General features: G+C 40.2%; 1 protein-coding gene across 1 annotated transcript in view; it reads left to right on the top strand.

Moving 5' to 3' along the window:
- LOC140463271 (coiled-coil and C2 domain-containing protein 2A-like) overlaps nucleotides 1-24,380 on the top strand; it is a 128,575-nt gene that overhangs the window by 15,267 nt on the left and 88,928 nt on the right. The window contains exons 3-6 of the mRNA XM_072557028.1: nucleotides 34-181; nucleotides 10,629-10,755; nucleotides 11,329-11,532; nucleotides 14,764-14,856. Of these exons, the coding sequence (XP_072413129.1) occupies nucleotides 34-181; nucleotides 10,629-10,755; nucleotides 11,329-11,532; nucleotides 14,764-14,856 (572 nt within the window). The remainder of the gene's footprint in view (nucleotides 1-33; nucleotides 182-10,628; nucleotides 10,756-11,328; nucleotides 11,533-14,763; nucleotides 14,857-24,380) is intronic.

Here is a 24,380-nt window from a genome sequence, read left to right as displayed (position 1 = left end):
GTCTCATAATTTTGTTGTTTCTTTTGTTCACAGATGTACCATTTGTTTTGGATGAAACAAAATCTGAAGAATATTTTTTATTGACTTCCGGAAAGCTACTGTATGCTGTTTCATGGGGAGTGGATAAAGATGGCCTTGCCCTTGCACCACCTGCACCAAGACCAAAAACCTATAAAGAAAGGTAATTTGGACTGCACAGTTTTTGACTGAGAAGGACTAACTCAAAAGATATGAAGCATTATGGCCTCTACATCATTAGGTTTGTTTCCAGTTCCTGTTCACTGCTGTTGTAAATATCTCCTTGTCTTCAACTGTCCTATTCCAAATGTTTTTTAAGCTGCTTCTGACTTATATCATCTATTTCTTGCTTGTCTTTTGCGTTTGCTGACTTGTCCATTTTCCACATGCTTTTGCTGTTTATATGTTAATTTTGCTGACAACTTCTGTAACATAGAAAATAATAAGGAAAAAGTGACCGTAGCATTGTTAGATTCAATATAAAAATAGAATAGTCAATATGTAGGGCAGACCCAGCAGTGGTGGCAGCACAGTGGTATACAGTCGGGAGGCAGTTGCTCTGGGAGTCCTGAACATTGACTCTGAACCCCATGAAGTCTCGTGGTTTCAGATTAAACACGGGCAAGGAAATCTCCTGCTGATTATCAGATACTGTCCTCCTTTAGCTGATGAATTGGTACTCCTGTATGTTGAACAACACTTAGAGGAAGCTCTGAGGAAGGGAAGGGCACAAAATGTACTCTGGGTGGGGGATTTCGATGTCCACCACCAAAAGTGGTGGACAGGTCCTAAAGCATACAGCTGCTAGACCAGGCCTGTGGCAGGTGGTGACGGAACAACATACCTGACCTCATCCTTATCAATCTGCCAACTGCAGATGCATCTGTCCATAACAGTATCAATAAGAGCGACCACATCACAGAATCTGTGGAGATAAAGGCTCACCTTCACATTGAGAATAAAATCCATTGTGTTGTGTGGCACAATCACCTTGCCAAATGAGACAGACTTCGATCAGATTTAGCAACTCAACAATGGGCATCTATGAAGTGCTGGTCCAACAATAGCAGCAGAACTGTACTCCAGCACAGTCTGTAACCTCACAGCCTGGCATATTTCCCTACCTCCCCCCCCCCCCCCCCCCCCACCGCCCAACCATTGCCAGCAAGCCAGGGGATCAATTCTGCTTCAATGGACACTGCAGAAAGGCATGTCAGAAGCAGCATCAGGCATACCTGAAGATTTGGTGACCTGGTGAAGCCACCAAACAGAATTACTTGCATGCTAAACAGCATAAGCAGGAAGTGATAGGAAGAGCTACATAATCCCACAACCAACGGATCAGATCTAAGCTCTGCAGTCCTGCCACATCCAATCACAAATGGTGGTGGATGATTAAACAACTCACTGGAGGCGGAAGCTCCATAAATATCCCCATCCTCAGTGATGTACATCAGCACATCAATGCAAAAGTTAAAGCTGAAGCTTTTGCAGGAATCTTCAGCTAGAAGTGCTGAGTGGATAATCCATCTTGGCCTCCTCTAGTGGTTGCCAGCATTATAGGTAGCCAATTTGAATCACTCCATGTGATATCAAGAAATGGTTGGAAGCACTGGATACTGCAAAGGCTATGGGCCCTGATAACATTCTGGCAATAGTACTGAAGACTTGTGCTCTAGAACTTACCACTCCCCTAGACAAGTTGTTCCAGTGCAGTTACAACACTGGCATCTACCCCACAATGTGGAATATTGCCCACAAATGTCCTGTACATAAAAAGCAGGATAAATCCAACCCGACCAATTATCACCCATCAGTCTACTCTTGATCATCAGTAAAGTGATGGAAGGTGTCATCAAAAGCAGCACCTGCTCAGCAATAACCTGCTCAGTGACACCCAGTTTGGGTTCTGCCATGGCCACTCAACTCCTGACCCCAATACAGCCTTGGTTCAAATATGGACAAAAGAGCTGAATTCCAGAGGTGAGGCGAGAATCACAGCCCTTGACATCAAAGCTGCATTTGACCGAGTGTGGCATCAAGGAACCCTAGCAAAATTGGAATCAAGGGGCAACTCTCTGGTTCTTAGAGTCATGCCTGGGAAGATGGTCATGGTTGTTGGAGGACAGTCATCTGAGGTCCAAGACATCTCTGCAGGAGTTCCTCAGAGTCATGTCCTTAGCTCAACCATCTTCAGCTGTTTCTCTATCATAAGGTCAGACATGGGGATGTTTGCTGATCATTGCACAATGGTCAGCACCATTTACCACTCCTCAGATACTGAAGCAGATGATGTTTAAATGCAACAAGATATGGACAATATCCAAGTTTGGGCTGACAAGTGGCAAGTAACATTCAAGCCACACAAATGCCAGGCTATGACCATCATGAATAAGACATAATCTAACCACCACCCCTTGGCATTCAACGGTATTCCCATCAATGAATCTTCCACTATCGACATCCTAGGGGTTATCATTGACGAGAAACTCACCTGGATTCACTACATACACAGAGTGGCTACAAGAGCTCATCAGTAGCTAGGAATAAGTAACTTACTTGCTGACTCCTCAAAGCCTGTCCACCAACTACAAGGCACAAGTCAAGAGTGTAATGAAATATTCCCCATATACCTGGATGAGTGCAGCCTCAACAACACTCAAGAAGCTTGACACCATTCAGGACAAAGCATCCCCTTGATTGGCACTGTATCCACAAGCATCCACTCTCTCCATCACTGATGCTCAGTAGCAGCAGTGTGTACTGTCTACAAGATGCACTGCAGAAGTTCACCAAAGTTCGCGGACAGCACCTTCCGAACCCATGACCACTTCCACCTAGAAGGAGAAGAGCAGCAGGTATATGGGAACATCACCACCTTTAAGTTCCCCTCCAAGTCGCTCCTGATTTGGAAATATATCACTGTTCCTTCACTGTGGCTGGGTCAAAATCCTGGAATTCTCTCCCCAATAGCATTGTGGTCAACCCACAGTAGGTGGACTACAGCAGTTCAAGAAGGCAGCTCACTACCACCTTCTCAAGGGCAACTGGGGATGGGCAACAAATGCTGGCCAGCCAGTGAGGTCCACATCACAGAAAATGAATACGTTTTTTAAAAAAATATTAAAAATTCTATGATAGGCATATGATTCAGTTCATAAAAAGGAATGTGGCACAAATTAACTGAACTGAATAGTTTGCTTTTAGGAGAATGAATTTACAACTGAGTATTTTCAGATATAAAGGACCAAATACCAGTTAATGTATTTTCCATAAGCCAAAAGTAAAATAGCAAAGTATAGAATTTTGTGGAAAAATAGAAAGATTAAAACTAAACTGGAATTTGAAGGAGAGCATTTAAACCTGATCTATCAATACCACATTAAATCATAAGTAATAGAGAAAAGCACAGAATCATTGCAGTGCTGAAAAAGGTCAATTGACACGTCTGCACCAGCTCTGAGCATTTCAACTTTGTGTCAATCTCTTGGCTTTTCCTAATAATTCTGACCAATGTGTCTATTTAAATAATTGATCAATGTCCTCTTGAATATCTCAACTCAATCTGTCTCCATCCTAATTCTAAGCAGAGCATTTCAGAGCCTAACTACTTGCTGTGTGAATTTTCTCACCTCACCTTCTTTTGCAAAATGCCCTGTTGTTCTTGATCTATTTACAAATAGGAACAATTTCTCCCTATCCACTCTATCCATACTCCACGTGATTTTGAAAACGTTTTTTCAAATCTTATCAGCTGTCTTCTCTCCAAAGAAAAAACACAACTTCTCCAATTTTTCCTTACAAGTGAATGTCTCATATCCAGAAGCACTCTCATAAACATCTTTTGCACTTTTTCCAACACATTGGAGTGAGTCAAACTGACCAAAAATTGAGGTTTGTGTTGTTGGAGACCTCAGATCATCTACTCAGCACTTCTGGCTAAACATAGTTGCAAATATTTCAGCCCTGTCTTTTGGTCTGATGTTCTGGACCACAAAAAATGAGGTTAGGGGTATTTATTGAGACTGTTCTTTCTGTTAATAGTGTCATTCACCACAATTTGTGGCAGAATGCAACTGACTGCAGATCTTAGGTCTGATTTGTTGGTTTTAGCTTTGGTTAGTTCAGCTTCTCAAATAGAGCTTCTTCTTATTATTTGGATACAAATATCATAACTTCATTAGGTTCACATGGCATTTTTAGATATGCCTGACATTCCCTTCTACACCCTTTATTGAAGCAGGACTGATTCAATGGCATAATGGTAATTTGAGTGGGAAATGTCAGGTCAAAAGTTTACAGATTGTAATTGAATATAATTCTGGCACTTATCACCCATGTCTACCCAGTTTGATTTGCTGGATCTGCTTGAAATCTAATCCCATTTAGCATAATAGATAGTGCCATACAATAAAATGCAAGATGCCCTGTAGATTTATTTTTGTCTCCAGAAGGCCTGTATAGTGGTCAATTTTACCAATATAGGCATGGACAGATGAATATGCAAGAGATGAGTTGATGCCAAGGCCAGGTAAGTGTTTCTTTCTTGTTTATTAACTAGAAACCTGCCGGAGACACAGTCTAGTTATTTTGCCCTTTAGAACTAGGCCATGTTGTTCAGCAGTGGTGCTACTGAGCTACACTTGGTGATGAACATTGAAGTCCCCCCACTCAGACAACATTCAGTGGTCTTGCCATCATCAATGCTTCTTCCATCTGGTGTTCAAGATGAAACTTCAGTGATTCACCTGCTAATTGGAAGGGGCTTGGTGAAAAAATAGTTGGCGATCAGCAGAGACTTTCCTTATCCGTGTTTGACTCGATGCCATAGAAAGTCATGGACTTTGGAGTCAATGTTGAGGACTTTCAGGTTCTAAAAATAGAATATTAATTAGAACAATGAAATCAAAAGTGATAGGTTGTTTGTCAAGCCCTGGTTAGATACTGGCTCATTTCATGGACTACTGTCTCTGCATTTTGCTGCTGCACATTCTAGTGCCTGTGGTAGTGCCGTCAACAATATGGTATTCTGTACGTAAAAGTTACCCATAGTACAGAAACTTCAGGCTAAATGGAGCCAAACCATGCATCGTAAGTATTTTAAAATATCTTTTTCAATAATATAATAATTATTTCAGATAACTAACAATTTCTGATTTATTATAGTTATCTTCAGAAGTTAGGGGTTGATTTTCATCCTGAACCAGAAATTCGGCTAATTTCAGACGTTATGATTTCCCATCTTGAAATGCAAAGCTCACCCACACTTTCTTCACAGGGGGGTGGTAGGGATTTGCTGGAGTTGTGACTGTTGCCTGCGGAAGCAAAACTGCAACGGGTGTTGAGGTGGCAGTGTAAATGGCCCACCTCTGTTTACTGAAACTTCTGCTCAGTTCCACTAACTCTCAGCCCTAATCTCCATCCCTCCCTGCCCATTTGCCCAGGATCCATAATTTCCTTAATCCGATTCCTCTTTATGTATCCTTGCCCACGTGCCTACTCACCCAAGAATAGAACTCATGAGTGCCTGAACAACATTGGGAAGTGTTTGAAATGCTTATAAAATTGTCAAAATAAATGCAAAGCCATTTCAAAGATCATTTAAAAGCATAATCTTATTAGGAACCAATAAAAATGTCAAGATCAAACAAAAAATTCTTGATCCTCTCGATGAGTTAAATCCATTAATGGGTTTGGAACTCAGTAATATATTCATAATGAGATTTTATAGAAATTTTGTTCACAAAACTCCAAAGCCAAATTCATTAAAGCCTTTGAATTCATTCAAAGGGGTCAGCCAACTGTTCATGCATTGTAACAGGGAAATATGTTTGATATTGTGGGTGCACCTCACCAAATAGACTGCAGTGGTCAACCTTCTCAAGGGCAACTAGGGATTGGCAATAACTGCTGGCCTAGCCAGCAACACCCACAACCTATGAATGATTTTTAAAATATCTTAAATTTAATGAATGGATTAAATTAATACAGATGATTAAATAGTAAATTTCAGAATTGTTCATTGCAAGGATGTAGTTATCATGAGAATAATGCCTATGAAGATTGTAACACTTTTCATGATTCAACTTAATTATCATTTGTTTCTTCAAAACAAAATCTTATTATTAATCCCTTATTTCATTATGGTGTATATAATTGTAAATAGCTTTTGAGTTTACCTGTCAAATGGTTACCAACTTCAGACCTGGTTTGTCTCATGAGTTGGTGTGAACTATGCGTAAGTGAGGATTGCAGATGCTGGAGATTGGAGTCAAGCGTGCCATGCTGGAAAAGCACAGCAGGTCAGGCAGCATCCAGGGAGCAGGAAAATTGAAGTTTAGGCAAAAAACCCTTCATCAGGAATGAGGTCAGGAGCCTTGGTGGTGGAGAGATAAATGGGAGGGGGTGTGGGCTATGGGGAAGATAGCTGAGAGTGCGATAGGTGAATGGAGGTGGGGATAATGGTGATAGGTTGGAGGGGAGGATGGAGCGGATAGGTGGGAAGGAAGATGGACAGGTAGGACAAGTCATGAGGTCAGTGCTGATCTAGAAGGTTGGAACTGGGATAAGGTGGGGGGAGGGGAAATGAGGAAACTGGTGAAATCCACATTGATGGCATAGGGTTGGAGGGTCCTAAGGCAGAAGATGAGGTGTTCTTCCTCCAGACGTCGGGTGGTTAGGGAGTGGTGATGGAGGAAGCCCTGTAAGGATGCAGGACCTGTAAGTCCTTGGCGGAGCAGGGCTGTTTGGTGGAGATGTTCTCTGATGTACTCAGATGCACTCAGATACAGCAAATGACATGTGTGGAAGTGTAGGTGAAACCTTGATGGATGTGGGAGGCTCCTTTGGGGCCTTGGATGGAGGTGAGGGGGAAGGTCTGGGGCAGGTTTTGCAATTCCTGTGTTAGCAGGGGAAGGTGCCGGGAGGGGAGGGTGGGTTGTTGGGGGCGTGGACCTGATGAGACAGTCGTGGAAGGAATGGTCTTTATGGAAAGCAGAAAGGGGTGGGGAGGGAAATATATCTCTGGTGGTAGAGTCTGTTTCTATGTGGCTGAAATGGCAGACGATAATGCGATGTATTCAGAGGTTGGTGGGGTGGAAGGTGAGGACCAGTGGGTCCTACCCTTGTTGCGTTTGGAGGATTGGGGTTCGAGGGCGGAGGTGCAGGGAGTAGATGAGATTCCCTGGAGGGCATCATCAACCATGTGGGAGGGGCAATTGGAGTCTTTAAAGAAGGAGGCCATCTGATGTGTTCTGTGGTGTAACTCAGCCTCCTGGGAGCAGATACAGTGGAGGCAGAGGAATTGGGAATAAGGGATGGCATTTTTACAGGAGGTAGGGTGGGAGGAGGTGTAATCCAGGTAGCTGTGGGACTTGGTAGGTTTGTAGAAGATATCAGTGTTGAGTCAGTGTGAACTGTCATTTTTAAAGGCTAGCCCAACGCCATTTAATTTGCAATGGTGAGGGAGGGAGTCTGAAATATGCAATTTGCATTAGAGTTGCATCAATATTTGGTCAGTAGTGTGCAGGCCTTTGACCCATATGCTTTATCTTCCTATTTTCAAAATGTTGGCAATGTGAATATGGATACTAAACAGCAAATCAACTCCCTCCCCAAATTGTTAAATCCAGCCCTAAGTTACTGCTAGTTTTTTCATTATGCCCAAGTTTGTGTTACCTAACGTAGTACTTAATTCCCATTAAGAACTAATATTTGAATTTCTATCACTAGATCAAAGACAGAATCCCCCCATCCCATGGTATGATAGCAATAAGCTGTTAGAACTACTTATTAGAATCCTACAATATTAGGGCGGCACGGTGGCACAGTGGTTAGCACTGCTGCCTCACAGCGCCAGAGACCTGGGTTCAATTCCCGCCTCAGGCAACTGACTGTGTGGAGTTTGCACATTCTCCCCGTGCTGTGTGGGTTTCCTCCGGGTGCTCCGGTTTCCTCCCACAGTCCAAAGATGTGCAGGTCAGGTGAATTGGCCATGCTAAATTGCCCGTAGTGTTAGGTAAGGTGTAAATGTAGGGGTATGGGTGGGTTGCACTTCGGCGGGGTGGTGTGGACTTGTTGGGCTGAAGGGCCTGTTTCCACACTGTAAGTAATCTAAATCTAAATATTAAGCCTCAGGCTTGTGTCAACAAACCTCCATTGAAATTGAAGCTATTAATACTTTTCAACTGCAAGATGGCTTTTTATTGTACAAATTTAAAGGCCACATAGTTTCAAAGACCTTATCCATTTTTTACACACTTTTATTTTGATTCTTAGTAATCTTCAAGTGGTATCTAACCTCTTTTAAACAGGTACCTGACCTCTGAAAGAACTCTAAGAAATTTAGATCTTTCTCTTCAATATCTAAAGCCTACACATTACGTTTTAGAAACTTGGTCATAGAAATTGCTTCTGTTTGAAGGCAGCTTCACTTTTAACTGTGCCATGGCCTCTGGAAACTGTGATTGTATGAAATATCTCCTGCCTCATTTCCAAACCAGCTCTGTCGACAAAACTAGTGGCTGCTGAATCAGAGACAGAACTTCAGGACTCCAGGCTCTCACTGCATTTTGGTTAAGACATGGAACTTATCTAATTCAATGAAAATTAAGGCCTTAGACTCCATGTCTCATAGATAGGTAGTAGAAATTTTACGATTTAAAAATAATTTAAGTTGTCAATTTGATTTCAAGTAGAATTGACCTCAGGCCCAGAGGATAATGAATTAACATTGAATAGGAGACAAGACCCATGTGATTCTGATGAATATGGCCTTTGGAAGGGAAGAGTTCATTGCAAATCATTGTAGTATCAGGTTATAGGGTCTCTTAAAATCTCATTGAATCTCACAGACTCAAGCACATCTGATAGAATCTAAGAGACAGCAAGAATATAAGGGCAGTCAGTCATGTACCTGAAGCAGTGAAAATGTTGACCCTGTAATTCACCATGCAGACCTGCACCATGCAGTTCACACTCAGATTGAAAAGACTCAGTTCATTAGATATCCAGAAGGTTTGCTTATTTTGGGCTAAAGAGAAAGAATTTCCAGTGTAACCCACATATGTGAAAGTCGGTTCTGGGATTTGAAGTTACTAGGCTTGAAAAGTGAAAAGCAAGTAGGCCAATGGGAATACAGAATAGCTTTGGACCGTATCCAGGAGAATAAAATGTCAATTTAAAGGACGGTATAAACAAGAACAACGGCAAGATTTTTTTTAGTAATTCTAGAAGTTGACTGGGCACACCTTTTCATAGTTTAGAAGATAATTTACCTAAAAATTGCATTTATTCACTAAAGTAAAAGAAAGAACTGAAGATCTGAAACCAAAACAGAAATTGCTGGAGAAATTCAACAGAAGCTACCTCTTGGAGTCATAGAGTTCTATACCACAAAAACTGACTCTACCGTCCAACTTGCCTAAGGTGCCCAAATATCCCAAATTAATCCCATTTGCCAACTTTTGGTCCATATCTCTCTAAATCCTTCCTATTCATATACCCATCCAGGTGACTTTTAAATGTTGTAACTGTACCAGCCTCCTCCTCTGGAGTTCATTCCATACACACACCACCCTCTGCATGAAACAATTGCCTCTCAGATCTCTTTTAAATGTATCCCCCTTCACCTTAAACCTTTGGCCTCTAGTTTTGGATTCCCCTACTGTGGGAAAAAGATTTTGGTAATTCACCCTATCCATGCCCATTATTATTTCATAAACCTCTATAAGATCACCCCTTAACTTCTGACACTCCAGGGAAAACATCCCCAGGCTATTCAGTCCCTCCCTATAGCTCAAACCCTCAAATTCTGGCAATATCCTTGTAAATTTTTTCTGAACCCTTTTGAGGTTAACAACATCTTTCCTATGGCAGACCAGAATTGAATGCTGTATTCCAGAAGTAACCTAACCAATATCCTGTACAACTGCAACATGACATCTCAAATCCTATACTCAATGTGCTGACCAATAAAGGCAAGTGTATCTTCATTACTTTGTCTATCAGTGACTCCACCTTCAAGAAACTGGGCACCTGTGTCCCAAGGTCTCTTTTTTAAGCAACACTCCCCACCTCAAGAACTTAGCTCTGTTTTATCACCACAGATGCTGTCAGGTCTGCTGAGTTTCTCCAGCAATTTCTATTTTTGTTTTGTGTTTGTTTACTGTTGGTTACAGTTTGTTACCACAGAAGTCTTGAAATCTTGTGTGTTCCTCAATCTTGTGATCGTTTGATCGTGTGTTCCATTCACTAGAAACATAAATATCTTGTTATCAGTCTCTACACAGATGGTGACAATAGATAAGGCTCTACAATTCTATATAATGTGATCCTGTCAGTTATAATCATCTGTCAGTTCACAACTGGATCTATTGCAAGTGGGTTTCGGATTGTTTTAAGATTATTCTGCCACACTTGTCTTATGTTACACAGGAACTATGTCAGTAAGCATCGTCATTTCAGTTGAAAGTTCTTCATGCTAATTTCACTCCATCAGTTTACAGAAGAAACTTACACTAGCAGTAAAAAGAACTGACTCTGTCAGAAGCATAAAGCAAACCATGCAAACTAATGTGTCAAAATGGTTTTCTATCTTCATTTCATGTCAGCGTGGATGCTATTGCATCAATTGGGATGTCTTGGTTGAATGATTTGCAGAAACTTGCTGAGTGGGCGAGAAAAGCCAGGGTGGATCCCAATGATCCGCAGAATTCAGATTTAATGCAAGTAATTAAGGTTAGTGGAAAGATTCTATGTGTTTGTTGTTTACCACAACAGAATGATGCTTTTATTTTCAAAAATTGTCCATTGTGTTTCTTTTCACATTATAGGCAGCATGGTGGCTTAATAGTTAGCATTGCTGCCTCACAGCACCAGGGACCCAAGTTTGATTCCAGCCTCGGGTGACTATCTGTGTGGAGTTTACACATTCTCCTTGTGTCTGTGTGGGTTTCCTCTGGGTGCTCCGGTTTCTTCCCACAATTCAAAGATGTTCAGGTTTGGTGAATTGGCCATGCTAAGTTGCCATAGTGCTCAGGGATGTCTACGTTATGTGCATTAATCAGGGGTAAACATAGGGAAATGGGTCTGTGTCAGTTACACTTCGGAGGGTCGGTGTGGACTTGTGGGCCGAATGGCCTGTTTCCACACTGTAGGAATTCTAATTCTTAAAGTAAAAAATTGTTGTCAAGTGCCTCGAATAAATGATAATAAATTATATTTACCATTATTCTACAGTTACATTTTTTTTGATAAAAAATTCAAATTAAGTTCAAGGGTGTAATTTATGCTTTTGTTTTTCTTTAACAGTATGCAACTGAGGAGGGCCAATATGCTCCTGAATACTTTAGATTAGACCAAATACAAGAAGAGTTTAATTTTGTGCCAGATAAAAAACTGGATCTCTCCAAACGTTTTCGATTACTGATGCTTAGAAATTCTGGAGTTCCTGAATATTGTTGCTTTAAGCAAGTGCCGCCATATGACAGAGAGATATCTGACAATATTTTCCAGGTATAGATTCTCAAAAAAGTAGCTGATAGAAAAATAAAGTTGGGATATCGTTGTGATGCTCATTTTGAGGGTGAAATATGGGGAGCTATTAAATAAAGAAATTTTGTTTATTTTTCAAATCTTGGTGAAAATAAGTATAGAATAGAACTGGCATTAATTATTAGAGATAACATGCTTTGAAAGGAGTCAGAAGGAAGATACCAGAGCTTTTGGCCATAATTTTCTGAACACTGGTATCTCCATAAAGTGACACATGATAATAGTAGAAATTGAAGTATGCATTTCCCTGAAAGTGGAAATATAGGTAGATAAAGCTATATAAATTGCATTTTATATTCTATAGGTGGGGTTTATAGTCCACTAATAAAGGCACAATACAAAAATACAGCACTGTTTATGCCAGTGCTTGAAGTATTAAGTACGTTTAATTCATTCACCAGATGAGGGCATCATTGGCTAGGCCAGCATTTATTACCCATCTCTAATTGTCCAGATGTCAGTTTAAGCGTCAACCACATTGCTGTGGGTCTGGAGTCACATGTAGGCCAGACCAGGTAGGGATGGCAGATTTCCTTCCCTAAAGGACATTAATGAATTAGATGGGTTTTTCCAACAATCAACTCATTGTCATTATTAAACTCTTAATTCCAGATACTTGTTGAATTCAAATTCCACCATCTGCCATGGTGGGTTCCAAACCCACACACCCAGCACATTACCCGATTCTTTGAATTAACAGTCTGGTGATAATACCACTAGGCCATTGCCTCCTCATACTTTTGTAGATATGCACAGCATTGCTTTATTAGAATGATGCAAAGATTGAACAATATTGGTCAAAGAGATGTGAGAAACTAGGACTATTTCTACTGGAGCAGAAAAGGCCTAGGAAATGTAATAGACTTCTAAAATTATACGGGTTTTAACATTTCCTCTGGATTGGATTCAGTGACAAGTTGAATTTTGCGGAACTGAAGCTGGGAGAAACTTGCTTGTGATTCTTTTTCACAGGTAGAAATTCAGGAAGACTATTGAATATTTTTTGTAGCAGAGGAAAATGGAGCACCATGAAGTATAAGGATGGTAGTGGTGTATATTTTGAATTCTTTGAACAAAGAACCATAATGAGCACAATCACAAAATTACACAATTTTTGTGATGCAGAAGGTCATTCTGCCTATCAAGCATTTTGATTTGGTGTCAATCACCTGGTTTATTCCCTATGACTCTTTATTTAAATAATCATTCAATGACCTCTTGAATGCCTCAAATGAATCCACCTCCACCACACATCCATGATTTAGAAATGCCGGTGTTGTACTGGGGTGTACAAAGTTAAAAATCACACAACACCAGGTTATAGTCCAACAGGTTTAATTGGAAGCACACTAGCTTTCAAAGCGACGCTCCTTCATCAGGTGATAGTGGAGGGCTCGAACGTAACACAGAATTTATAGCAAAAATTTGCAGTGTGATGTAACTGAAATTATAAATTGAAAAATTGATTATCTGTTAAGCCTTTCATCTGTTAGAATACAGTGATAGTTTCACTTCTTTCATGTGTAAATCACAAAACCCTTTTTTTAAAGTTGCATTCTCGGGTTAGCTGTTAAGAATGGTGATAGCTAGACAATATGTTGAAGGTGTTAGCCCCCTGTGTTCTCTGTCTATGGCCTGATGTTTGGATTGATTCTAATCTAAAAAGTGAGATAACAGACTTTTACATAAATTCATGCAGTTTTTGAGCTCAGAGTTCTACATGAATGTATGCAGTTTTTAAGCAAAGTGCAATGTAACTCTGCAAGTACAAGTTCACCCCACAAAATATATGTGTGCATGTGGGTCTTTGTCTGTCTGTGTGTGTGTCTGTCTGGGGTGGGGGTTGTGAGTGTGAGAAAGTGTGTCCATGTGTATGTGAGATTGTGTGTGTGTAGGAATATCTGTGTGTGTGTGATATTCCTACACGGACACAGGCACACACGGATGCGCACACAGACACCCACACACACCCTTATAGACACACACACTCCCACACTCACACATGCACCCCCCACAGACTTAAGACACTCTGCACTCACTACACACACACACACATACACACACTTTCTCACACTCACAACCCCCACCCCAGACAGATACACACACACAGACAGACAAAGACCCACATGCACACATATATTTTGTGGGGTGAATTTGTACTTGCAGAGTTACATTGCACTTTGCTTAAAAACTGCATACATTCATGTAGAACTCTGAGCTCAAAAACTGCATGAATTTATGTAAAAGTCTGTTATATCTCACTTTTTAGATTAGAATCAATCTAAACATCATGGCATAGACAGAGAACACAGGGGGCTAACACCTTCAATATATTGTCTAGCTATCACCATTGTTAACAGCTAACCCGAGAATGCAACTTTTAAAAAAAGGTTTTGTGATTTACGCATGAAAGAAGTGAAACTATCACTGTATTCTAACAGATGAAAGGCTTAACAGACAATCAATTTTTCAATGTATAATTTCAGTTACATCACACTGCAAATTTTTGCTATAAATTCTGTGTTACAATCGAGCCCTCCACTATCACCTGATGAAGGAGCGTCGCTCCGAAAGCTAGCGTGCTTCCAATTAAACCTGTTGGACTATAACCTGGTGTTGTGTGATTTTTAACTTACCACAAATCCAGGCATTGCATTCTAACTACATTTCCTTTTGAAAAACAAAAGCTGAATGGTTTTCAATTTCTTATGAGTGAAACAGTTTCTCCCTATCTTTTTTGTCCACAGTTCTCATGATGCTGAAAACTTCTATCAGATTTCTTTTGTCAGATTTCCCCAAGTTATCCTCATAAATGGTGTTTTTCATCCATGAACTCATTCTTGTAAACCTCTTCTGTACAGTACTGCATTCATATCAGTTTTAAAGTGTGGCACACAGGACATAGTGCTCCAGTTGACTTCGAACTAATGTTCTACATAGGTTCAGCATAACTCCCTCCTCTTTCAGGCTATGCCCTAGTTATGATGCCTGGAACACTGTATGCTTTATTATCTGCTCTCTCTACTAGTCGTTATGCATATTTACATATCTCTGTGAATTTTCCTGATCAGTTACACAAATTTTACTCTAATTTTTCAGCAGGGCAAAGGAAAAAATTCTTAAATTATTTTTAGTTTGTTACAGTATTTATATTGTATTGTGAACAGTGTCATGTTTTTTGTAATTTTCCAGGAATTTGAAAGCCAAAGGGATGATGTTTTTATAATTATGGGTGAAGATTCACTGACAGAACAGAGAATGATGGCACTTAAGCATCTCGAAAAGGTAGCAAAGTAAACCCCTCGATCATTATAATCAATCAATGTAAAAATATGATTGCAATAATTTATAGATTGTGACCCTTACAGCTCTGTTGACAAATGACAACTTCAATGTGGTCTTATTTGTGATGCCAGCAGGAAGTTTGGCAACTGCCAGTTGCTTGTAAAAGAGGAGAGAAATCCCCTTCCTCCCCTTTTGAAATTTTCCATTACTGCCTATTTAAGAAGGTTAAACTGTTTTTTAATTATTGCCTTCTTCAAAAGTCAAGGTTTTCCCCTCATCTGGGTCGTGTACCAATAAGACTCAAATATTAACTCATAAATTTTGAATAGGCATATATGTAGGGGACTGGGTCTAAGTGCATTACTTTTTGGAGTGTTGGTGTGGACTTGTTGGGCCAAAGAGCCTGTTTCCACACTGTAGTGAATCTAAAAAAAAAATGAACATATAAATTAGGAGCTTATGTAGGCCATTTAATCCTTCAAAACTGCCCCACCATTCTATAAAATTATAGTTGATCTGATTGAACCTCAAATCTGCTTTCTATCTACCCCTGGTAATTTTTCAATACTTTGATTAACAAGAATCTATTTACCTATTATTTTAAAATATTCAAGGATTCTGCTTGTCCCATCTTTTCAGGAAGAACATTCCAAAGACTTTCAAAGTTCTGGAAGAAAATATTTTGCCTCATCCCTATTTTAAATGGACAACCCTGATTTTCAAACAGTGATCTCTGATTCTAGAAATTCCCATAAGAAGAAACATCTGGGCAGCACGGTGGCTCAGTGGTTAGCATTGCCACCTCACAGCGCCAAGGACCTGGGTTTGATTCAAGCCTCAGGTGATTCTCTGTGGAGTTTGCACGTTCTCCCCATGTCTGCATATCTAAACGTGTGCAGTTTAAGTGAATTGGCCATGCTAAAAGTGCCCATAGTGTAGGTTATTAGTCAGGGGTAAATATAGGGTGGGGGAATGGATCTGGGTGGGTTACTCTTTGGAGGGTGGGTGTGGATTTTTGGGCTGAAGGGCCTGTTTCCACATTGTAGGGATTCTAATTCTAATTCATCCTCTCCTCATCTACACTGTCAAGACCGCTCAGGACCTTATGTTTCAGTCAAGTTAACTCTTAACTCTTCTAAATTCCAATGGATACAAGCCTACCCTGTCTAACCTTTCTACATACGACAATTTGCCATTCTACACGTCATTGTCTGTATTGCCTCCAGTGTATTTACATCCAATCTTAAATAAGGTGACCAGTACTTTGCACAATCCTACAGATGTGGTCTCACCATTACCCTTTATAACTGAAGCATGACTTTCCTATCTTTTATTCAACTCTCCACATGATAAATGATCATATTTTGTTAGCGTCCTTATTACTTGCTAAACCTGCATACTAATCTTTTGCAATTTATATATGAGAAGACTGAGATCCCTTTTCATCTCAGAGCTTTGCAGTCTCTCTCTATTTAGATAATATTTTTAATTTTATTCCTGGTAAAATGAACAATTTCACACTTTCTCACTTATATTTCAATTGTCACAACTTTGCCCAGTCACATAATCTAACTATATCATTTTTCTAATCTCTGTATGCCCTGTTTCAACTCATATAAATGGTAATGTGACAGAGGAAGCATTACAATCCTCACTTCCTTTAATGAAAAGTTCTACAACATTGAACAGTTATTGAATTTTAGTTACTTTGTTTTCATTTATTTATAAAGCTAAATTAGAAATGCATTTATCATATTTAATTGTGAAAACTCTGGCCTCTTGACAACATTGTGAATAGATCCTAGACACGAAGGCAGTTAGCAGGTAGACTACATTCTAGTAGTACCTGATTTACAGTTATTTTATAATCCTCATATATTTTTTCATCTACTGTTGCTACTACACCATGAGAGTAGTCCTTTTCAATTTTTGCGATAATGGTCCCTGTCAACTCTAGCTCTGTTTTTTTTCCTTAGGACTGCAGCAAAGTGGTCTGTCATTCTTCTAAACCCATATGTTGGCCTTATATCCTCAAATCAGGTTGCCTGGTACTAAATACCTGAGGTTCATTGGTGATCACATTATCCTGAACTGCAAGCTTTGCTTCTATGTAAAAAAACTCACTCCAGTTTATCCTCAATGATTTTAACTATTTCTTTCCAAGCAAGGTTGTTTTTTTTCACACTTCACCATAATAATGCACAATCTTACTTCCTGAAGGTGATTGGGACTCTCATCCTTCCCTGGGGATTTTCTCTCCATAGCTTAATTCTATGTGTAATTTCTCCAACTGACACTGACACAATGTTTAACAATCTAGCAATTCAGGAATCATGCTGACTGATAGCCCCTTGTCTACCTCCACGAACAGTTATGTGTGTCAAGACCATCATTAAAGCATTAATGCTACTGCTTCAGTCATTTCATGGGAAAGTGAGTACCACAATCTCGCTACTGTATGTAAAGGAGATTACACCTAAATCTTTTAATTTCTTTTATTATTGGTTCTGTTTTGTTTATACTCTCAGTTCTGAACAAACCCACAAATAGAATCAATTTTGCTAATAATTTAAAGACCTCTATCAGCTTTCTGTTAATACTTCTCTTTTCCAGAGTTGTGTATTCTCAAGTCATCCTTGTAAATATAAAAGGAAAAAGTACAAAATTTATTTCATAAATATATATTTCCCAAATTGTTACCAGTATCCATTCAGATTATGGTAACAGTTAAGGAGAAAATCATTTTGGTGTATGTACTGAATTCAATTAGCTTTTAGTTTTGAATGTGTGAATAATTTGATCAACATGTAAAGCTAAGTCTTTCAGTTAATCTTAAAGCTTAGATCATTGGAGATATTTAGATTGCTTTTCCCATGCATGAAATAGTTTTAAAATTTTTAATTTTAAAATAATTAATTAACATGTTATCTGGAAGGTGAAAGCTTCTGTGATGAAAAAGCTTTTGAGGGTCAAGCACCATTATACAGTGCAAGATATGGTTGTTGAATGTGAAGAAATTAGAACCATAAGGTGAGCTACTTGTTACATTTACTGAATTGTGAAAGAAAAAAAGTCAAAATTTTCACTCAATTAGATGAAAGTAAATGGCCGATAAACTAATACAAATACAAACCAAAAGCACGGAATAGTACCAGTTCCATAGTTAGTAATTGCATGCCCTCTTGGGAGAGTGTGAACAGGAAGAGAGGGAAATGATTGAATTGGGAGTAAATATCATGTGACACAATGAGATACGTCGACTTTAGCCAGGAAATTGGCAAGCAGTATACCTTTGGTGACAGCCTACTGTGTTCCCTTGTAGGATCATAGAGTCATAGAGTGATACAGCACAGAAAAGGCCTTTTGGCCCTTCAAGTCTACACCAAAATTATTATCAATAAAGGTGCACTAATCCCAATTTTCTGCACTTGTCCCATATCCTTGAATTTTATATTTCAAGTGCTCATCCAAATATATTTTAAAGGTTGTAAGGTTTCAGCCTCTACTACCTTCCCAGACATTGCATTCCAGACTCCCACCACCCTCTGAGTGAAAAACATTTTTCCTCAAACCCTCTCTGAATCTCCTGCCCCTTACCCTAAAACAATGACCCTTGTGATTGACCCCTCAACCAAGGGGAACAGCTGCTCTCTATTCACCGTGTCCTTATTTCTCATGATCTTATACACCTCAATCATGTCCCCCCCTCAGCCTTCGCTGCTGTAAAGAAAATAATACAAGGCCTATCTAGTCTCTCCTTACAGCTCAATTTTTCCATCCAAGGTAACATACTGGTGAATCTCCTCTCTATCCTCTCTAGTGCTATTATATCCTTCCTCTGGTGAGGTGACCAGAATTTCACAAAACTCAGCTGTGGCCTAACCAATGCTCTGTACAACTCAAACATGATGTCCTTGCTCTTCTGCTATATGCCATAATTGAGTGTCCCATATGTCTTTTTCCATATACAGAGAGATGCTTTCTGTTTTGGGGGTCTGGTTGGTACTTTCTCTGCTGCCCAGGCCCTTACAGCTTTTAACACTATGCTGTTCAACTGGACACAGGGCTGTCATCAGGTAGAAATTCCTTGGCTCAAAAGGCTGTGGGTTCTGCTCAGTCTCACATTTTCCCTCCACTGTTTTTTAAAGGTAGCATATCATTGCACAGTTCAAAATAATATGCTGCAATTGAATTTCAGTTTATAATCCTAAAACAGAAAACATTTGATCTTTTACATGAACAGTAAAAATGCTATAATTGCTCATTCTTACATAGTAAATTTGGACATTTAGTTTAATGAAATGGGTTTAAGTACAAACTGTGCATTAAAGGGCATGTATGGAATGCAACAATCCATATTTACATTCCCTTCGAACCATGTAGTGATTATAACCAGGTGGACCTTGTTGATTGCATGATCCTTGATTGGGGTTGTTAACCTGGGCCAATCAGGGAGCCCTGGCTGACAGCTACAAACGTGGGATTCCCCCTTCAACTCTATTTTGATTTAGTCCCTACCCTCCCCTTCACTGTTTTTGATCACACAGCATTGCCTTTTGATGTGAAGGGCAGTGCCTGTCACTGGCCACCTGGGTGTTTTTCATATCTTCGTGGTGGAGGAAATTGAATAAAGTTTTGTGCACTTTGTGTCTCTCACTGTGTCTCACATCTGCACACACACCATGGGTGCTGGGGGAAAATAAGCACTACCGCAGTTAGGCGGTAGTGTGGGGGTTAGGGAAAAAAAAAAAAAAATAAATAAACAGGGGACTTTTGATGTGAAGGACCACTGCTTGTCACTGAAAAGAAAAAAGAAAAAAAAAGGGTAAGCGTCACACAGTATTGCCCTTTGATGTGAAGGGCACTGCTTGTCACTGGCCACTCGGGTGTTTTCCTATCTTCCTGGTGGTGGAAATTGAATAAAGATTTGTGTACCTTGTGTCTTTCACTGTGTCTCACACCTGTACACACAACATGGGTGCTGGGGAAAAAAATAAACACCACCGCAGTTAGGTGAAAAAAAAGAAGAAAAAAAGAAAATAAAAAGAAAAAACAGGGATGCAGCTGGCCACAGCCTGTGTACTGTACACAGATAAATAAAGGGTGACTTGCTGACGGATGCCCGCTTCTGCGCAGTTATTTCAATGGCAAGATATCACCCAGACTGAGAACATACACCAGGGAACCGTTATGGATTAATGGTATGACTTTGGTTCAAGTCTCGTATGAAAAGCATTTGGGTGCAGTTACCACTAATTGCAGTAAGAGGCTCAGCTCCAAGCCGACTGGGGTGGAATTAGTTGGGAATGATTCACCTTGAATGGCTTAATAGTTTTTGATTACAAAATTGCTGCCCAAATACAGTTCTAATGAAATACCCAGGAGTTTTTCAGGAAGGGCTAGAGACGATCATAGAGGCCAAAGCCACTTTATATGTTGATCAAGAAACAATTCCATGATTTTGCAAGGCCCACCCAGTGCAATGTGCCTTACAGGCAGAAGTAGAGATGGAAATCAGGAGGCTGGAAAATGAAGAAATCACTAAACCAGTGCAGTTTGGGGAATGGGCATCACCGGTCATGCTGATTGTGAAGCCTGACTGCTTGGTTTGCTTTTGTGGGGATTTTAAGCAAATGATAAACTGCTTCTTATAATTGGATAAATATCTAATCGTTTGCATGGAAGACTTGTACACAAAATTAGTGGGGGTGGCTGCCGTTCACGAAGCTGGACATGAGCCACATTAAGTACAATTGTGACGAGGTGAGGTGACCCAGAGGTACACCACAATTAATACCCATAAGCATTTGTACCAATATACAAGACTGCGATTTGGGGTACCATTAGCTTACACCCCTTTTCCAGCAGATGATGAAGAATATTTTACAAAGTCTACCCCAGGTTGCTATTTATTTGGATGACGTGCTAACAATTGAGAAGACTAATAAAGAGCACTTGAAGAATTGGATATAATGCTTAAACATTTCTCCTGGTTGGGCATATGCATTGGAAGGGAAAAATGTGTGTTCCAGGCACCCCAAATGACCTACCTGGGTTACAGAGTCAACTATGTTACACCCATTGGAAGATAAAGTCAGGGTGACCAAAGGTGTCCAGCTCCCATGTCTGTACCGGAGTTTGGCACTCTTGCATCTGCTTTGAAAATGGGTCAGCCTTGGAAATGGTCACGTTGTCAAGAAGTAGCCTTTAGTAAAGTGAAAAAGAAGTTATTGTCATCCTGGGTGTTGACCCACTATGATCCAAAGCGAGAGATAGTGCTGACATGTGATGCATCCCGTATGGTATCTGTTGGTCCAATGGATGCTTCCCGGACTTTGGCTGATGCTGAGTGCAAATGTGCCCAGATAGACAAGGAAGGTTTGGCCGTCATTTTTGGTATGAGGAAGTTCCACCAATACCTTTACAGACATGAAAATTTTATAGTTACAGAACACAAACCTCCACAAGGCCTATTTAAAAAAGTCAAGTTGGTGTTGCCCATAGCTTCTGATTGAATTCAGGGATGGATCCTTATTCTCTAGGTGTACAAGAACACCATCAAGGAGGCCAAATGGCTAATGTGGATGCCTTGAGCCACCTCCCACTGGCAGATACTTCACTGGTGGTGCCTCCCTGGAAGAGTCCATTCTGGTTTTAAACTTTCTGGATGCTCTTCTGGTCACTGCTGACAATATCCATCTGGGACACAAAAAGATCCCATCCTTCCAAAACTGAAACAACTGGAGGTAATGGGGGAAAGAGCCATCACAACTAAGCTTGAAACTTTTCTGGAACCAGTGAGGTCAGATCACCACAGAGGATGGGGAGCAAAAGTGATTGTCCCAAATAAAGCTCACCACCAGATACTGGCTGAACTCCACCAAGGTCATCCAGAGATTTCCAAAATTAAGATGTTAACAAGAAGTTATGTCTAGTGGCCAGGATTGGATGCCAACATAATTGCATTGGTGTGGCAGTGCCCAGTTTGCCCAGAACCCCTAAATGTGGAGAATTGCTAGGTAAAGCCTGGACTCGGGTACACTCGGGTAGTCTTTGCTGGTCATTTCTTGGGCTCAATGTTCTTGGTCATTATAGATATCTATTCAAAGTAGTTGGCAAACTCAGGGAAGACAATTGAAAAGCTGGGAACATCGTCTGCGATACGCAGACTCCAGGAAGTATTGGTCACAGATAATGGGACATCATTTACCAGTGAGGAATTCCAGTATTTCCTAAAGTCAGATGGTATTTGCCATGTTCCAACAGATCCACACTATCCATTGCCCAATGGGTCTGTCAAAAGGTGTGGTCCAAACATTGAAGGCAGGCTTAATGGAATGGCTACAGCTTTATTCAATACCAAACTATCCAGTTCCTGTTCAATTATAGGACCACCCCTCATGCAAATACAGTGATAGCTTCAGCAGAGTTGCTAATGAGGAGAAGACTCCGCACCAGGTTAAATCTGATATTCCCAGACCTGTGGCAGTGGGTGAAACAGCAGCAAGAATGGAAATGCCAGCCACATGCTTCCTTGAAGTGAAAAAAGACAGTTTACTTCAGGAGATAAAATTCGATGCCAGAACCACGAAAAATGTGTATGAGAGAAGGTTATCATAAGGTCAGGTCCCATGACATACAAAGTTCAGGCCGGTGAGGCGGTCCTGAACAAACATATGAATCACCTGAAAAGTGTTACATCGCAAATGGGGCAGGAGCAAAACATACTGCCACCTCAAAACAACCAGGAAGCCTGTCAGAAACCATGGGTTCTCCCCCTCTGTCTGGCATCAAGGACACCTCAGAGCTGAGATAGATACAGCCTCACTACCATTACTGCCAGAAGAAGAGGCAGAAACTGTCCTGAGATACTCCAGATGCAAGAGACAAGCTACAGTCCAGTACATGCTGCCCGTGCCAGAGTTCAAATGAGTGGAACTAGACCGGCGGTGAAAACTTCCCAGGAGAAGCTGCCAGAGAAAATCAGGCCTACACCCCAGACTTAGGAAGGGAGGGATGTAGTCAGTGGAACCAGTTGGGTCTCATTGACTATGAGATCCTTGATTGGATTATGATTCGGAGATGCCGGTGTTGGACTGGGGCATACAAAGTTAAATATCACACAACACCAGGTTATAGTCCAACAAATTTAATTGGAAGCACACTCGCTTTCGGAGCGACACTCCTTCATCAGGTGATGTAGGAACGTCGCTCCGAAAGCGAGTGTGCTTCCAATTAAACCTGTTGGACTATAACCTGGTGTTGTGTGATTTTTAACTTTGATTGGGTTACATTGGCATATTAAAGGACGAAAAAATCAAATCTCCCCTTAACCTTCCCTCCTCCTGGAAAATTGTGTCAGCTTCTCCAAGCTGTCCATCTGACTAAAATAAAAATAAAAATAAAAAAATAAACAGGGGATTGAGAGAGCCTCCTGACTTCAGAGACTGACTCAGAGTTAGCTGGTAACTATAACCAGTAACATGTACTGGCACATGTAAATAAAGGGTGACTTGGTGAGAGGATACCAGCCTCTGTGCTGTTATTTCAAACCATATTCTGACAAATGCTTGTTAAAAATTAGGTTTTCATGCCAGAATTCTTTGAAATTGGTTTCACTGTAATTGCTTATGTTTTAGAATGAAAGTTTAAGAAAATTAAATAAAATTTTACTGTATACACTTTTACTTGTTAGAATTGAACATTATTAAAACAAGATGTTGAAACCTATTACAATGTTATTTTTGTGTCAAAGCCAAGTAAGTCTTGCCATGTTAAACATGATTGCACCTCGAAAAACATTGAAACCACAGCGTAAGGAGAGAAAAAAAATACCTGCCCAGACCTTGTCTGATGGAGATGTCAAGTTGCTTATTAATGTATTAGGAGCATACAACATTCCAATGAGGAAATGTATTGTTAGGTAAGAAGTATTCCATCATTCAGTTCAGAATTTTAAATTGGATTGATTATATAAACTGGAATAAAATGCTAGCATCTGAAATGGTGACCGTAAAATTGGATGGTTAGCTGATAAGGTATTCTACTTTAGTCATGTTATTTAAGGAAGGAAATTTGCTGTCTTTCCTCATTCTGGTTGACATGTGATTTCAGATGCACAGCAATGTGGTGACACTTAGCCACCATTTGAAATATTGTGGAGGTACTGGGGTTGAACTGGGGTGGACAAAGTTAAAAATCACACAGCACCAGGTTATAGTCCAACAGATTTATTTGGAAGTACTAGCTTTCGGAGCACTGCTCCTTCATCAGGTAGCTGTGGAATAGGATCATAAGACACAGAATTTATAGCAAAAGATCACAGTGTCATGCAACTGAAATAATTTTTAAATAAACCTGATGAAGAAGCAGAGCTCCAAAATTTAGTACTTCTAAATAAACCCGTTGGACTATAACATGGTGTGTGATTTTTAACCATTTGAAATGACCAAGTAAACCTTCCAGTAAGCTAATTTGGCTGGATGGCTAGCTTTTAATGCAGTGGAAACAGCCCAAATTCACTT

This window comes from Chiloscyllium punctatum, chromosome 38 (genome assembly GCF_047496795.1).
Source record: "Chiloscyllium punctatum isolate Juve2018m chromosome 38, sChiPun1.3, whole genome shotgun sequence".
NCBI classification, from domain to species: Eukaryota; Metazoa; Chordata; class Chondrichthyes; order Orectolobiformes; family Hemiscylliidae; genus Chiloscyllium; species Chiloscyllium punctatum.
This window is presented reverse-complemented; position numbering and strand designations above follow the sequence as displayed.